Below are 16,071 nucleotides of genomic sequence, written 5' to 3'. Positions count from 1 at the left end.
CCCCATCTGAGATAGAAGAGTGGCCTATAAATTTTTAATTTTTAAATAATAATTGCATAGAATTATAATAATGGTGTGTGTGTGTATAATTTAATAACAGCCAATGACCTTACTTTAAGGTTGGTCCATCTATTTTTTTTCCATCCTTATAATATTTTAAATATTTCTCATCTGTTTTTCTTGCAGGTGGTCCTGTAATTGATTTGCCTCTAGAATATACAGAAGTTGTCAAATACAGAGCAGGTACATCTGTGAAGCTCAGAGCTGGCATTTCTGGCAAACCTGCGCCTACCATTGAGTGGTATAAAGATGATAAAGAATTACAAACCAATGCACTGGTGTGTGTTGAAAATACCACGGACCTCGCATCTATACTCATCAAAGATGCCGATCGCCTTAATAGTGGATGCTATGAATTAAAACTAAGGAATGCCATGGGCTCAGCCTCAGCCACCATCAGAGTACAGATCCTTGGTAGGTGCTGAATACAGACCACTGTCATATTACATTTGCCTAAAGCTTAGTAATTTTGAATAAGTAGTATTTTAATAAGTTAAAATATTTTGTATTTTAAAAAAATAAAGTATTTGAATAAGTTAGTACTTTAAAGAAGTACTAACATCGTGTTTTGTCCTTTCATTGATAGACAAACCAGGCCCACCCGGTGGACCAATTGAATTTAAGACTGTAACTGCTGAAAAGATCACCCTTCTCTGGCGGCCTCCAGCTGATGATGGTGGTGCAAAAATCACTCACTACATTGTGGAAAAGCGTGAGACAAGCCGCGTTGTGTGGTCTATGGTGTCTGAACATTTGGAAGAGTGCATCATTACAACCACCAAAATTATCAAAGGAAATGAATACATCTTCCGGGTCCGAGCCGTGAACAAATATGGAATTGGCGAGCCCCTGGAATCTGATTCCGTTGTAGCCAAGAATGCATTTGGTGAGACATGATTTCATTAGAAAACTGAAACGTGAAAAATTTAAAAATAAACTATGCTAACCTGTGCATATGCTTTAATTTTCTTTTATATAACACCTGTCTCATTACCATCCTTTTCACAAGGTGAAAAATATAAAAAATAAAACCAATATTCTTGGAAAGAATGTGAACATCAAAGGTATAATTTATCAGTAATGTTGATTCTTGTACCTTGTTTTCCTTTCCTTTCTAAATAGTTACACCTGGGCCACCAGGCATACCAGAAGTGACAAAGACTACCAAGAATTCGATGACCGTTGCATGGAGCAGGCCAATTGCAGATGGTGGTAGTGATATAAGTGGCTATTTCCTTGAAAAACGAGATAAGAAGAGCCTAGGATGGTTTAAAGTACTAAAAGAGACTATCCGTGACACCAGACAAAAAGTAACAGGACTCACAGAAAACAGTGACTATCAATACAGAGTTTGTGCTGTAAACGCTGCTGGACAGGGTCCATTTTCTGAACCATCTGAATTCTACAAAGCTGCTGATCCTATTGGTAAGTGCTCATACCTGCAGCATCTTCACCTGTGTCTTCTATATTCGCCTGTGTGACTAAATTGTACATGATTGTGTAATTATTTTATTGTGAATGGCCATTCCAGATCCTCCAGGTCCACCTGCTAAGATAAGAATCGCAGATTCAACCAAGTCATCCATCACGCTTGGCTGGAGTAAGCCTGTCTATGATGGGGGCAGTGCTGTTACTGGGTATGTTGTCGAGATGAGACAAGGAGAGGAAGAGGAATGGACTATCGTCTCTACCAAAGGAGAGGTCAGAACTACAGAATATGTGGTATCCAACCTGAAACCTGGAGTCAATTACTACTTCCGGGTATCTGCTGTAAACTGTGCTGGACAAGGAGAACCTATAGAAATGACTGAACCTGTACAAGCTAAAGATATACTTGGTATGTACCTACTGGTTTGATTATGTTTTTTAATAAGCATACTTCCAGGAAATCACTCGTTTTTTGCTTTTAAAACTCACTGTATATATCCATTTTATGCCTACAGAGGCACCAGAGATTGACCTGGATGTGGCTCTCAGAACTTCTGTTATTGCCAAAGCTGGTGAAGATGTACAAGTGTTGATTCCCTTTAAAGGCAGACCTCCACCTACTGTCACATGGAGAAAAGACGAGAAGAATCTTGGCAGTGATGCCAGATACAGTATTGAAAACACTGATTCATCTTCATTACTCACCATTCCTCAAGTTACTCGCAATGATACAGGAAAATATATTCTCACAATAGAAAATGGAGTTGGTGAACCCAAGTCTTCAACTGTGAGTGTTAAAGTGCTTGACACACCAGCTGCCTGCCAGAAACTACAGGTTAAACATGTTTCTCGAGGCACAGTCACTTTGCTCTGGGATCCTCCTCTCATTGACGGAGGATCTCCAATAATTAATTATGTCATTGAAAAGAGAGATGCCACCAAGAGAACATGGTCTGTCGTGTCACACAAATGTTCTAGCACATCCTTCAAGTTAGCAGATTTGTCGGAGAAGACTCCATTCTTCTTCAGAGTTCTTGCAGAAAATGAAATTGGAATTGGGGAACCCTGTGAAACTACAGAGCCAGTGAAGGCTGCTGAAGTACCAGCTCCTATACGTGATCTCTCACTGAAAGACTCAACAAAGACATCTGTCATCCTCAGCTGGACCAAACCTGACTTTGATGGTGGTAGCGTCATCACAGAATATGTTGTAGAAAGGAAAGGTAAAGGTGAACAGACATGGTCCCACGCTGGCATAAGTAAGACATGTGAAATTGAGGTTAGCCAACTTAAGGAGCAGTCAGTCCTGGAGTTCAGAGTGTTTGCCAAAAATGAGAAAGGACTGAGTGATCCTGTCACTATTGGGCCAATTACAGTGAAAGAACTTATTATTACACCTGAAGTTGACCTGTCAGATATCCCTGGGGCACAAGTCACTGTGAGAATTGGACACAATGTGCACCTTGAATTACCTTATAAGGGAAAACCCAAACCATCCATCAGTTGGCTGAAAGATGGCTTGCCACTGAAAGAAAGTGAATTTGTTCGTTTCAGTAAAACCAAAAACAAAATTACTTTGAGTATTAAGAATGCCAAGAAGGAGCATGGAGGAAAATACACTGTTATTCTTGATAATGCAGTGTGTAGAAATGCAGTCCCCATTACAGTCATCACCCTTGGCCCACCATCAAAGCCCAAAGGACCCATTCGATTTGATGAAATCAAGGCTGATAGTGTCATCCTGTCATGGGATGTACCTGAAGATAATGGAGGAGGAGAAATTACTTGTTACAGCATCGAGAAGCGGGAAACTTCACAAACTAATTGGAAGATGGTGTGTTCAAGTGTTGCCAGGACGACTTTCAAAGTTCCTAATCTAGTCAAAGATGCTGAGTACCAGTTTAGAGTGAGGGCAGAAAACAGATATGGAGTCAGCCAACCACTTGTCTCAAGCATTATTGTGGCAAAACACCAGTTCAGGATTCCTGGTCCCCCAGGAAAGCCAGTTATATACAATGTGACTTCTGATGGCATGTCACTAACTTGGGATGCTCCAGTTTATGATGGTGGTTCAGAAGTTACTGGATTCCATGTTGAAAAGAAAGAAAGAAATAGCATCCTCTGGCAAAAAGTTAATATATCACCAATCTCTGGAAGAGAATATAGAGCCACTGGACTGGTAGAAGGTCTGGATTACCAATTCCGTGTATATGCTGAAAATTCTGCTGGCCTAAGCTCACCTAGTGACCCAAGCAAATTTACCTTAGCTGTTTCTCCAGTAGGTAAGTGATTATTATTCAAATACATTTAGTTTAGCAATTGAACATATTAGAAACAAATATATCAAAGAATGCTTTTCTTCTCTGCATCACCTTCTTACATATCTTCTTGTCACTAGAGAACTGGTCATGTAAAGCAAGAGGAATGATTTTAAATAAGTCTAATAAACTAATGGGAAGTTCATTTTAAAGACTATGAAATGAAAAGTTGAAATTAATGACCAAAATGAGTTTGGGAGATTGAATAAATTATTTATTATAAAAATTTTTATTTATTAAAATTATTGAATAATTTTATTGTTCTTCCATGGATGATTAAGACCTGGTTACAAATGTAATGATGCACTTACCTTCCTTATAATTTTTTAGACCCACCTGGCACTCCTGACTACATTGATGTCACCCGGGAAACCATCACACTTAAATGGAACCCACCATTGCGTGACGGAGGCAGTAAGATTGTGGGCTATAGCATTGAGAAACGGCAAGGAAATGAACGCTGGGTGAGATGCAACTTTACTGACGTCAGTGAATGTCAGTACACAGTTACAGGACTCAGTCCTGGGGATCGCTATGAGTTCAGAATAATTGCAAGAAATGCTGTTGGAACTATAAGCCCGCCCTCACAGTCTTCTGGCATTATTATGACAAGAGATGAAAATGGTAAGCATTTACAATTTATTTCCAATGAGATTAAGAGCATTCACATTTTTAAAAAACACATTTGGTCCCTGGCCTGTAAAATGGGAACAGAAACAAATTACCCAAGGTTGCTAAGTGGATGAATTATGTCTTTCTACCTTTCAGATGAAAAGAAGAAAAAAATAATTGGCATCAATTATTTTTTCTATTATTTCACTCCATTCCCATATAAAGAGCATGCAGCAAGTGGGAATGAGTTTTTAGCTTTGTAATTTTCACCACTTACAGTAAATAAAGAAAAGGTTCTCAAGAATAAGTGTCCATCTTTACTGAAGTTATTAAAATACAACATACATCCAACAACACAATCATCCCCTTGCTTGAATGCAGCTGATGGCCTCTTAAAAGAACTTGTGTGACTGTGCAGCAGTATTAGGAAGTAAATGATCTGTAAATGTTTCACTTTTCTTTTTACAAAGAGCAATGCAAAATTAAAAACATGACAGGCATTACAAAGGGAATAATAATAGGCAAATATTTAACCCCATAGTCCAAATCCTCAATTATCAATCCTACTTTCAAAATAGCCTTTGGTAGCACAGTACAAGTTATTACTCTTCCAGGCCTTGTGATATGGCACTACTGAAAAATATATATTTATGTATGTCTTTATTAAGCCAAACTAATACATAGTATTTCTCTTTCTTTTATAGTTCCACCAATAGTAGAGTTTGGCCCTGAATATTTTGATGGTCTCATTATTAAGTCCGGAGAGAGCCTTAGAATTAAAGCTTTGGTACAAGGAAGACCAGTGCCTCGAGTAACTTGGTTCAAAGATGGAGTGGAAATCGAAAAGAGGATGAATATGGAAATAACCGATGTACTTGGATCCACCAGCCTATTTGTTAGAGATGCTACTCGGGACCATCGTGGTGTATATACAGTGGAAGCCAAAAATGCATCTGGTTCTGCAAAAGCAGAAATTAAAGTGAAAGTACAAGGTACTTTTAAAATAGCTTCTTAATGTTACAATTTATGAACTTGGATTAGAGACATGCCTAGTTGTATTTTAATGGACAAGGAAAAAGAAACTAACTCTAGAAACTTTTTCTTATAGATACACCAGGAAAAGTAGTTGGGCCAATAAGATTCACCAATATTACTGGGGAGAAGATGACTCTGTGGTGGGATGCTCCACTCAATGACGGTTGTGCTCCCATAACCCACTACATCATTGAAAAACGGGAAACCAGCAGACTTGCTTGGGCACTAATTGAGGATAAATGTGAAGCCCAAAGTTACACTGCCATTAAACTAATAAACGGCAATGAATACCAATTCCGTGTTTCTGCAGTTAACAAGTTTGGTGTTGGCAGGCCACTTGATTCTGATCCAGTGGTTGCTCAAATACAATACAGTAAGTTTGCATTTTTAATAAGTGGTACTATGTCAAAAGTTTAACCTTTCAAGCAAACGTATCTAATTGATTTGGAGATTTGTTTTTGTTTTACAGCTGTTCCTGATGCCCCTGGCATTCCAGAACCTACCAACGTAACAGGCAACAGCATTACCCTGACATGGGCAAGGCCAGAATCAGATGGTGGCAGTGAAATTCAACAGTATATCCTTGAAAGAAGAGAAAAGAAAAGCACAAGATGGGTAAAAGTGATCAGCAAACGACCAGTCTCTGAAACAAGATTCAAAGTCACTGGTCTGACAGAAGGCAATGAGTATGAATTCCATGTCATGGCTGAAAATGCTGCAGGAGTTGGACCTGCAAGTGGCATCTCAAGACTGATTAAATGTAGAGAGCCCGTCAACCCACCAGGTCCTCCCGCAGTGGTCAAAGTAACAGACACATCAAAGACAACTGTGAGCTTAGAATGGTCCAAACCAGTGTTTGACGGTGGCATGGAAATAATTGGGTATATTATTGAAATGTGCAAGGCCGACTTAGGAGACTGGCATAAGGTGAATGCAGAGGCATGTGTGAAAACAAGATATACAGTCACTGATCTACAAGCAGGTGAAGAATACAAATTCCGAGTTAGTGCTATCAATGGTGCTGGAAAAGGCGACAGCTGTGAAGTGACCGGCACAATTAAAGCAGTTGACCGGTTAACAGCTCCTGAGTTAGACATAGATGCAAACTTCAAACAGACTCATGTTGTTAGAGCTGGGGCCAGTATTCGTCTCTTCATTGCCTACCAAGGTAGACCTACTCCTACAGCTGTGTGGAGCAAACCAGACTCTAACCTTAGCCTTCGGGCTGATATCCATACAACAGACTCCTTCAGCACCCTCACTGTGGAAAACTGCAACAGAAATGATGCAGGGAAATATACCCTTACTGTGGAAAACAACAGTGGTAGTAAGTCAATCACATTCACCGTAAAAGTGCTAGACACTCCAGGCCCACCTGGCCCAATTACCTTCAAAGATGTGACCCGGGGATCTGCTACACTGATGTGGGATGCCCCTCTTCTTGACGGTGGTGCCCGAATCCATCATTATGTGGTAGAGAAACGAGAGGCAAGTCGCCGTAGTTGGCAGGTTATCAGTGAAAAATGCACTCGTCAGATCTTCAAGGTCAATGACCTGGCAGAAGGTGTTCCATACTATTTCCGTGTTTCTGCAGTAAATGAGTATGGTGTTGGTGAGCCCTATGAAATGCCAGAACCAATTGTAGCCACAGAACAGCCTGCTCCACCTAGAAGACTTGATGTTGTTGATACTAGCAAATCCTCCGCAGTCTTAGCTTGGCTTAAACCTGACCACGATGGAGGCAGCCGGATCACTGGCTACCTGCTTGAAATGAGACAAAAGGGATCTGACTTCTGGGTTGAAGCTGGTCACACCAAAGAGCTGACTTTCACAGTAGAGCGTCTTGTTGAGAAAACTGAATATGAATTCCGTGTGAAGGCCAAGAATGATGCCGGCTATAGTGAACCCAGGGAAGCCTTCTCTTCTGTCATCATTAAGGAGCCTCAAATCGAGCCCACTGCTGACCTCACTGGAATTACCAATCAGCTTATAACTTGCAAAGCAGGAAGCCCATTTACCATTGACATACCAATCAGTGGTCGTCCCGCCCCCAAAGTAACATGGAAACTGGAAGAAATGAGACTTAAAGAGACAGATCGAGTGAGCATCACAACAACAAAAGACAGAACCACCCTGACTGTAAAGGACAGCATGAGAGGTGACTCTGGAAGATACTTCTTGACCCTGGAAAATACAGCTGGTGTTAAAACATTTACCGTCACAGTTGTGGTCATTGGAAGGCCAGGTCCAGTAACCGGCCCCATTGAGGTCTCATCTGTCTCGGCTGAATCGTGTGTTCTGTCATGGGGAGAACCTAAAGATGATGGAGGCACTGAAATTACTAATTACATAGTTGAAAAGCGTGAATCGGGTACAACAGCCTGGCAGCTTGTCAATTCCAGTGTCAAGCGCACTCAAATTAAAGTCACTCATCTCACAAAATACATGGAATATTCTTTCCGTGTCAGTTCAGAGAACAGATTTGGTGTCAGCAAACCTCTAGAATCAGCACCAATAGTTGCTGAACATCCATTTGGTAAGAAAAATAAAAATCCTATTTCAAAGTCTCTATTATTAAATGTTTCCCCTGAATTTTATAAAATTGTATTCATACTTAATACCTTTGTTTATATTTAGTCCCACCAAGCGCTCCTACCAGACCTGAGGTCTACCACGTGTCTGCCAATGCCATGTCTATTCGTTGGGAAGAACCCTACCACGATGGTGGCAGTAAAATCACTGGCTACTGGGTTGAGAAGAAAGAACGTAACACAATTCTTTGGGCAAAAGAAAACAAAGTGCCATGCTTAGAGTGCAACTACAAAGTAACTGGTTTAGTAGAAGGACTGGAATATCAGTTCAGAACTTATGCACTCAATGCTGCAGGTGTTAGCAAGGCCAGCGAAGCTTCAAGACCTATAATGGCTCAAAATCCAGTTGGTATGTATCACAATTTGAGGGCATATTTGTTTATTATTACTGATTCTAGTAGGACTCAGAGTGGTATATTTTAACCTTATTTTTGCATCCCTTCTAGATGCACCAGGCAGACCAGAGGTGACAGATGTCACAAGATCAACAGTATCACTGATTTGGTCTGCCCCAGTGTATGATGGAGGCAGCAAGGTTGTGGGCTACATCATAGAGCGTAAGCCAGTCAGTGAGGTAGGAGATGGTCGCTGGCTGAAGTGCAACTATACCATTGTATCTGACAATTTCTTCACTGTGACTGCTCTCAGTGAAGGAGACACTTATGAGTTCCGTGTGTTAGCCAAGAATGCAGCAGGCGTAATTAGCAAAGGGTCTGAATCTACAGGCCCTGTCACTTGCCGAGATGAATACGGTAGGAAATAGTCAACATCCTCCTTTTTAAAATTATCACAGTTTATGTGAAAATAAACTCTCAGATATTCATTCATATCTGTTTTGCCTACTGACAGCTCCACCCAAAGCCGAACTGGATGCCCGATTACACGGTGATCTGGTTACCATCAGAGCAGGTTCTGATCTTGTTCTGGATGCTGCAGTTGGTGGCAAACCTGAACCCAAAATTATCTGGACCAAAGGAGACAAGGAGCTAGATCTCTGTGAAAAAGTCTCTTTGCAGTATACTGGCAAACGAGCGACTGCTGTGATCAAGTTCTGTGACAGGAGTGACAGTGGAAAATACACTTTAACAGTGAAAAACGCCAGCGGGACCAAGGCCGTGTCTGTCATGGTCAAAGTGCTTGGTAAGCATGTCAAATGTTCTCACATTTATATAGCATTTTCTAGTGTGGACAGAAAGAATGATCTTCATCATGGCTTGTCATTACACCTGTTTCAGATTCCCCTGGCCCATGTGGAAAGCTCACCGTCAGCAGAGTAACACAGGAGAAGTGCACTTTAGCCTGGAGCCTTCCTCAGGAAGACGGAGGAGCAGAAATCACTCACTACATCGTGGAAAGACGCGAGACTAGCAGGCTCAACTGGGTGATTGTTGAAGGCGAATGCCCAACCCTATCCTATGTCGTTACCAGGCTCATCAAGAACAATGAGTACATATTCCGAGTGAGGGCAGTAAACAAATATGGCCCTGGTGTGCCTGTTGAATCAGAGCCAATTGTAGCCAGAAACTCATTCAGTGAGTATTAACACTTTTAAACAATTTGACAGTTGAAGTGTAATAGAATCAGGGGGAGAAGGGAGAAGGGCAGTCTTATCAATAGTAATTTTGTGCGATTCTGATCATCCTTATTTTCATAAACAGCTATTCCATCACCACCCGGCATACCCGAAGAAGTTGGGACTGGCAAAGAGCATATCATCATTCAGTGGACAAAACCTGAATCTGATGGTGGCAATGAAATCAGCAACTACCTAGTAGACAAACGTGAGAAGAAGAGCCTGCGCTGGACACGTGTCAACAAAGACTATGTGGTGTATGATACCAGGCTGAAGGTGACCAGCCTGATGGAAGGTTGTGATTACCAGTTCCGGGTTACTGCAGTGAATGCAGCTGGTAACAGTGAGCCCAGTGAAGCTTCCAACTTCATCTCATGCAGAGAACCATCATGTGAGCTCCAAGAATCATACATAAATACAATGCTCCTCAAAACTATATGACAGATAATTTTCCAACACACAATTTCTAAGAATTTTTAGAATTTATGGTCTAGAAAAGCATATGCTTATTCGCATGATCATAAATATAGCTTAAGCCAGAGAACATTTTAACTATTACATCTGTTAAGTTAGCAATTAGAATTGCTAAAAGTTGTGCAGCATTTTCCAATTAATGAAAAAATATTCTACTATCAATATGAAAAGAATCTATTTTATAAATTTTCCTTAGAGAAAAATGCATTGTACTGTAATAACTGAAAAGAAAAATGGCAAAGCTCCTTTTAAGAAGAGGTTTAGCAGGAACATTACAGTTTCTAGTGGTTTCATAAGTTACTGACAAAATAATCATCACAAGAGCTTCAAAAGTAAGCGGCAAATCCTTTTACAGAGTCTGAGCCCAGGAACTATAAAGGAATAGTCACTGGGACTGAATTGGGGAAGCTAAGGAAACCAATTCCTGTATTCATTAGAAATGTATTGGGGGCAAGTGATTCTAACCCAGTGAAAGATAAGCAACTAAAGAAAAGTCCCTAAGAATGGGTACTTTAAGTAATGAGCTTAGCTAACAGAGAGCACACAGTAAAGCTAGCCAAAGAAGTACGGAAGAAATATCTACTTTCCTAAAGCAATTTAATTCTTAAGATAATAATATTAAATTATAATGTGGCATGCTGTGCTATCCTATAATATCAGGAGCCCAGTTAATAAAGATTATCTTGGTGAGTGTGGACAAGAGCAATAATGCTTTTGTGAGTCTTGAAAACAAAAAATACAAATCTCAACATTTCCTTATTTGCCTAATATCTGCATCTCACTTTTTAAATTCCACAGATACCCCTGGACCACCTTCTGCTCCAAGAGTTGTGGATACCACCAAACACAGCATTAGTTTGGCATGGACCAAACCCATGTACGATGGTGGTACTGACATTGTAGGATATGTTCTGGAAATGCAAGAGAAGGACACTGATCAGTGGTACCGAGTGCATACCAATGCCACAATAAGAAATACTGAATTCACTGTGCCAGACCTCAAAATGGGCCAGAAATATTCCTTCAGAGTTGCTGCCGTGAACGTGAAGGGTATGAGCGAATACAGCGAATCAACTGCTGAAATTGAGCCCGTGGAAAGAATAGGTATTTATCATAGAAGCTTTTAGGTGAATTATTTTCTTCTCACACCTGTCCATGAATTAATTAAATTTTGTCATTAACTTTCCAGAAATACCAGATCTTGAGCTTGCAGATGATCTAAAGAAGACTGTGACCATCAGGGCTGGGGCCTCCTTGCGCTTGATGGTGTCTGTATCTGGAAGACCACCTCCTGTCATCACGTGGAGCAAGCAGGGCATTGACCTTGCAAGCCGGGCAATTATTGACACCACTGAGAGCTACTCATTGCTAATAGTGGACAAAGTTAATCGGTACGATGCTGGAAAATACACAATTGAAGCTGAAAACCAATCTGGCAAGAAATCAGCAACAGTCCTTGTTAAAGTCTATGGTAAGCATTTTACTTAAAATTGGCTATACAATGAGTAGATCCTCTAAAACAATATAGCTTGACCTATGATTGATCACCTCTCTAGAGAGGAACTATGTTGATTATATTTCCCCAAGAAAAAAAAGCTATCAGGCAAATAGGAAATATGAATCTTTCATTCTGTTTTTCAGATACTCCTGGTCCCTGTCCTTCAGTGAAAGTTAAGGAAGTATCAAGAGATTCTGTGACTATAACTTGGGAAATTCCCACGATTGATGGTGGAGCTCCAGTCAACAATTACATCGTTGAGAAGCGTGAAGCTGCCATGAGAGCATTCAAAACAGTAACTACCAAATGCAGCAAGACACTTTACAGAATTTCTGGACTTGTAGAAGGAACCATGTACTATTTCAGAGTGCTGCCAGAAAATATTTATGGCATTGGAGAACCTTGTGAAACATCTGATGCAGTACTGGTCTCAGAAGTGCCTTTGGTGCCTGCAAAGCTAGAAGTGGTCGATGTCACCAAATCCACTGTTACCCTTGCCTGGGAAAAACCACTCTATGATGGTGGTAGCCGACTCACCGGATATGTTCTCGAGGCCTGCAAAGCTGGCACAGAGAGATGGATGAAGGTTGTCACCTTGAAACCCACAGTCCTAGAGCACACTGTTACTTCCTTAAATGAAGGTGAACAATACTTATTTAGAGTGAGGGCACAAAATGAGAAAGGTGTGTCAGAACCAAGAGAGACTGTCACAGCCGTGACTGTACAAGACCTCAGAGGTATGTATCAAATAGCCAAAAAAAAAAAAAAAAAGTAAAGTAAAATGAAAATATTCAGAATTCATAACAATTTACCATAAAAATAATGCTTAAGATTAAATGCCTGATTTCTTTCCCATAGTGCTGCCAACAATTGATCTTTCTACAATGCCTCAGAAGACCATCCATGTCCCAGCTGGCAGACCAGTAGAGCTGGTGATACCTATTGCTGGCCGTCCACCTCCTGCTGCTTCCTGGTTCTTTGCTGGTTCTAAACTGAGAGAATCAGAGCGTGTCACAGTTGAAACTCACACTAAAGTAGCTAAATTAACCATCCGTGAAACCACTATCAGAGATACTGGAGAATACATACTTGAATTGAAGAATGTTACCGGAACTACGTCAGAAACCATTAAAGTTATCATTCTTGGTAAGGATGTGTGACAAAGATACAAGCAAGTTGACGTTCAGTCACCCAATTTTGATTTGAAGTAAAAATTAATTTCCTGTATTTCTTCTCTTTCATAGACAAGCCTGGTCCACCAACAGGACCTATTAAGATTGATGAAATTGATGCTACATCAATTACCATTTCCTGGGAACCACCTGAATTGGACGGTGGTGCTCCACTGAGTGGTTATGTGGTAGAACAACGTGATGCTCATCGTCCAGGATGGCTGCCTGTTTCTGAATCAGTGACTAGGTCCACATTTAAGTTTACCAGACTCACTGAAGGAAATGAGTATGTGTTCCGTGTGGCTGCAACAAACCGCTTCGGGATTGGCTCTTACTTGCAGTCTGAGGTCATAGAGTGTCGCAGCAGCATCCGTAAGTCCACAGGCCCTTCCACCACTCTCCCCACCTCTGATTCTGAATGTTAACAAAAAAGAATTTGTTTTTAATATGCCCTACTGTAAATAAAAATAGGTCACAAAATTAACCCTGTGGTCTTTCTAAGGTTTCTAAACCTCCTTTTCTCAGGTTTCTAAACCTCCTTTTCTCAGAGGTTTTCAACACACTTAGGCTTGATTTTTTTTTTTAATATCTTCACTCTTATGAAAAAGAAGAGGAGAGAGTTAGGAAGAAAGGAATGGAAGGAAGAAAAGAGAGAAGGGAGGGAGGAAGAGAGGAAAGGAAGGAGGACTGGCAATGTTATAGTGAGAAAAAAATACAGAGTGCATGCTTAATAAATGTAGAATTGAAGAAAATGAGGAACAGCAAGGAAAGTACAAAATTAAACCTCAGCATCATGCAATATACCCATGTAACAAACCTGCACATGTACCCCTGAACCTAAAATAAAGGTCAAAAATTTTTAATAAAAATAATTAAATAATTAAATGATTTAAATTAAAATTTACAAATAGTACAAAAGTGAAACTATTGGAAAAATAGTCATGTGTCTTATGTATCTTTTAAAATACCAACCAAAACCTAAGGAAAACATAAATATATGAGTCATTGTTTTAACTTATTCATATTGCCATATCGTGTTAACCTCTGTCTTGCTGCAGGTATTCCTGGACCCCCAGAAACATTACAGATATTTGATGTTTCCCGTGATGGCATGACACTTACTTGGTACCCACCAGAGGATGACGGTGGCTCCCAAGTGACTGGATACATTGTGGAGCGCAAAGAAGTGAGAGCAGATCGATGGGTCCGTGTAAATAAAGTACCTGTGACGATGACACGGTACCGCTCCACTGGCCTTATTGAAGGCTTAGAATATGAACACCGTGTCACAGCCATTAATGCAAGAGGGTCTGGGAAACCAAGTCGTCCTTCCAAACCCATTGTTGCCATGGATCCAATTGGTAAGTACATTGTGTATCAGTCAAGTTTATTGAGTTACAATTTATATGTGGGAAAATTCACCTTTTTGAAATACATAGTTCTATGACTTTTGAAAAATGTACTGTTTTGTAATCACCACCACAATCAAAATGTGGAATATTTTTATTACCCCGTAAAGTTCCCTTGTGTCCGTTTGTAATCAGTCCCTTCCCCACCCCAGCCGCTAGCAATTTCTGGCAAATAATTTTTAATAGTCTTCTCTGGAGTCAATTTCCACTTCTTTAAGATGAGATTCATAATATATGCTTTCTATCACACTTAAAATTTTAAAACAAGTTAATATTTCTGGAAGCACTTTAAAAACTGCTGATAAATGTAAGATAATAATAGTGATTACAAATGAAGCACATTTAAAAGAAAGGAAAGTGAAAAAATGTTAAGTATTTTTAACTGATAAAATGAATAAAATTTTCTTTTTTCTTTCTTTTGTTTTTTGTTTTTTGTTTTTTTTAAGACAGAGTCTCACTCTGTCGCCCAGGCTGGAGTGCAGTGGCATGATCTTGGCTCACTGCAACCTCTGCCTCCCAGGTTCAAGCAATTCTTCTGCCTCAGCCTCCTGAGTAGCTGGGATCACAGGTGCCTGCCACCACGCATGGCTAATTTTTATATTTTTAGTAGAGACGCGGTTTCACCATGTTGGCCAGGCTGGTCTCGGACTCCTGACCTCAAGTATCTGCCCACCTCGGCCTCCCAACGTGCTGTGATTACAGGCATGAGCCACCACACCCGGCCATGAATAAAATTTTCACAAGACAAAAAAACAGGCTAATGTTAACAGTCCATTTCAACAACTCATTGAATTTGTTAGGTGGCACAGCTCATTTTCAACTTTGCAGCAACTTTAACCAGTACATTCTTATTCTTATTCCCAGCTCCTCCAGGAAAGCCACAAAACCCAAGAGTTACTGATACAACAAGGACATCAGTCTCCCTGGCCTGGAGCGTTCCAGAAGATGAAGGAGGATCTAAAGTCACAGGCTACTTGATTGAAATGCAAAAAGTAGATCAACATGAATGGACCAAGTGTAATACCACTCCAACCAAGATTCGAGAGTATACTCTAACACACCTACCTCAGGGTGCGGAATACAGGTTCCGCGTCCTAGCTTGTAATGCTGGTGGACCTGGTGAGCCTGCTGAGGTACCAGGAACAGTCAAAGTCACTGAAATGCTTGGTGAGACATATGATCATTTGCTTTCTGCAATAATTGCCATAGACTTATTTCTTAGTCCCCCTACCCCAAATGCTAAATTGAAACCCTACCTTTTTTTCCAGAATATCCTGATTATGAACTTGATGAAAGATACCAAGAAGGTATCTTTGTAAGGCAAGGTGGAGTCATCAGACTTACCATACCAATCAAAGGAAAACCATTCCCAATATGTAAATGGACGAAGGAAGGCCAGGATATTAGTAAGCGTGCCATGATTGCAACATCTGAAACACACACTGAGCTTGTGATCAAAGAAGCAGACAGGGGTGATTCTGGCACTTATGACTTGGTTCTGGAAAATAAATGTGGCAAGAAGGCTGTCTACCTCAAGGTCAGGGTGATAGGAAGTCCCAACAGTCCAGAAGGGCCACTGGAATATGATGACATCCAAGCCCGCTCTGTGAGGGTCAGCTGGAGACCTCCTGCTGATGATGGTGGTGCTGACATCTTAGGCTACATCCTCGAGAGACGAGAAGTGCCTAAAGCCGCCTGGTATACCATTGATTCCAGAGTCCGAGGTACATCTCTGGTGGTAAAAGGCCTCAAAGAGAATGTAGAATACCATTTCCGTGTTTCAGCAGAAAACCAGTTTGGCATAAGCAAACCCTTGAAATCTGAGGAACCAGTCATACCAAAAACCCCATTGAGTAAGTGTCCTTTCAACCACAAAATTATAAACATTATTTCAGCACTTT

General features: G+C 40.6%; 1 protein-coding gene across 1 annotated transcript in view; it reads left to right on the top strand.

The window, feature by feature from the left end:
- TTN (titin) overlaps window positions 1-16,071 on the top strand; it is a 277,620-nt gene that overhangs the window by 248,204 nt on the left and 13,345 nt on the right. Inside the window, exons 330-351 of the mRNA XM_063712900.1 lie at window positions 187-474; window positions 647-946; window positions 1,183-1,485; window positions 1,592-1,897; window positions 2,004-3,770; window positions 4,137-4,430; window positions 5,123-5,410; window positions 5,527-5,826; window positions 5,923-7,989; window positions 8,091-8,393; window positions 8,491-8,796; window positions 8,894-9,184; window positions 9,280-9,576; window positions 9,703-10,008; window positions 10,890-11,195; window positions 11,281-11,562; window positions 11,733-12,326; window positions 12,448-12,735; window positions 12,834-13,133; window positions 13,820-14,122; window positions 15,035-15,337; window positions 15,439-16,023. Coding sequence (XP_063568970.1) covers window positions 187-474; window positions 647-946; window positions 1,183-1,485; window positions 1,592-1,897; window positions 2,004-3,770; window positions 4,137-4,430; window positions 5,123-5,410; window positions 5,527-5,826; window positions 5,923-7,989; window positions 8,091-8,393; window positions 8,491-8,796; window positions 8,894-9,184; window positions 9,280-9,576; window positions 9,703-10,008; window positions 10,890-11,195; window positions 11,281-11,562; window positions 11,733-12,326; window positions 12,448-12,735; window positions 12,834-13,133; window positions 13,820-14,122; window positions 15,035-15,337; window positions 15,439-16,023 — 10,377 coding nt within the window. The remainder of the gene's footprint in view (window positions 1-186; window positions 475-646; window positions 947-1,182; window positions 1,486-1,591; window positions 1,898-2,003; window positions 3,771-4,136; window positions 4,431-5,122; window positions 5,411-5,526; window positions 5,827-5,922; window positions 7,990-8,090; window positions 8,394-8,490; window positions 8,797-8,893; window positions 9,185-9,279; window positions 9,577-9,702; window positions 10,009-10,889; window positions 11,196-11,280; window positions 11,563-11,732; window positions 12,327-12,447; window positions 12,736-12,833; window positions 13,134-13,819; window positions 14,123-15,034; window positions 15,338-15,438; window positions 16,024-16,071) is intronic.

Source organism: Pongo abelii, chromosome 11 (assembly GCF_028885655.2).
Source record: "Pongo abelii isolate AG06213 chromosome 11, NHGRI_mPonAbe1-v2.0_pri, whole genome shotgun sequence".
NCBI lineage: Eukaryota > Metazoa > Chordata > Mammalia > Primates > Hominidae > Pongo > Pongo abelii.
The sequence above is the reverse complement of the archived record's forward strand: the minus strand, read 5'-3'. Positions and strand labels throughout refer to the sequence as shown.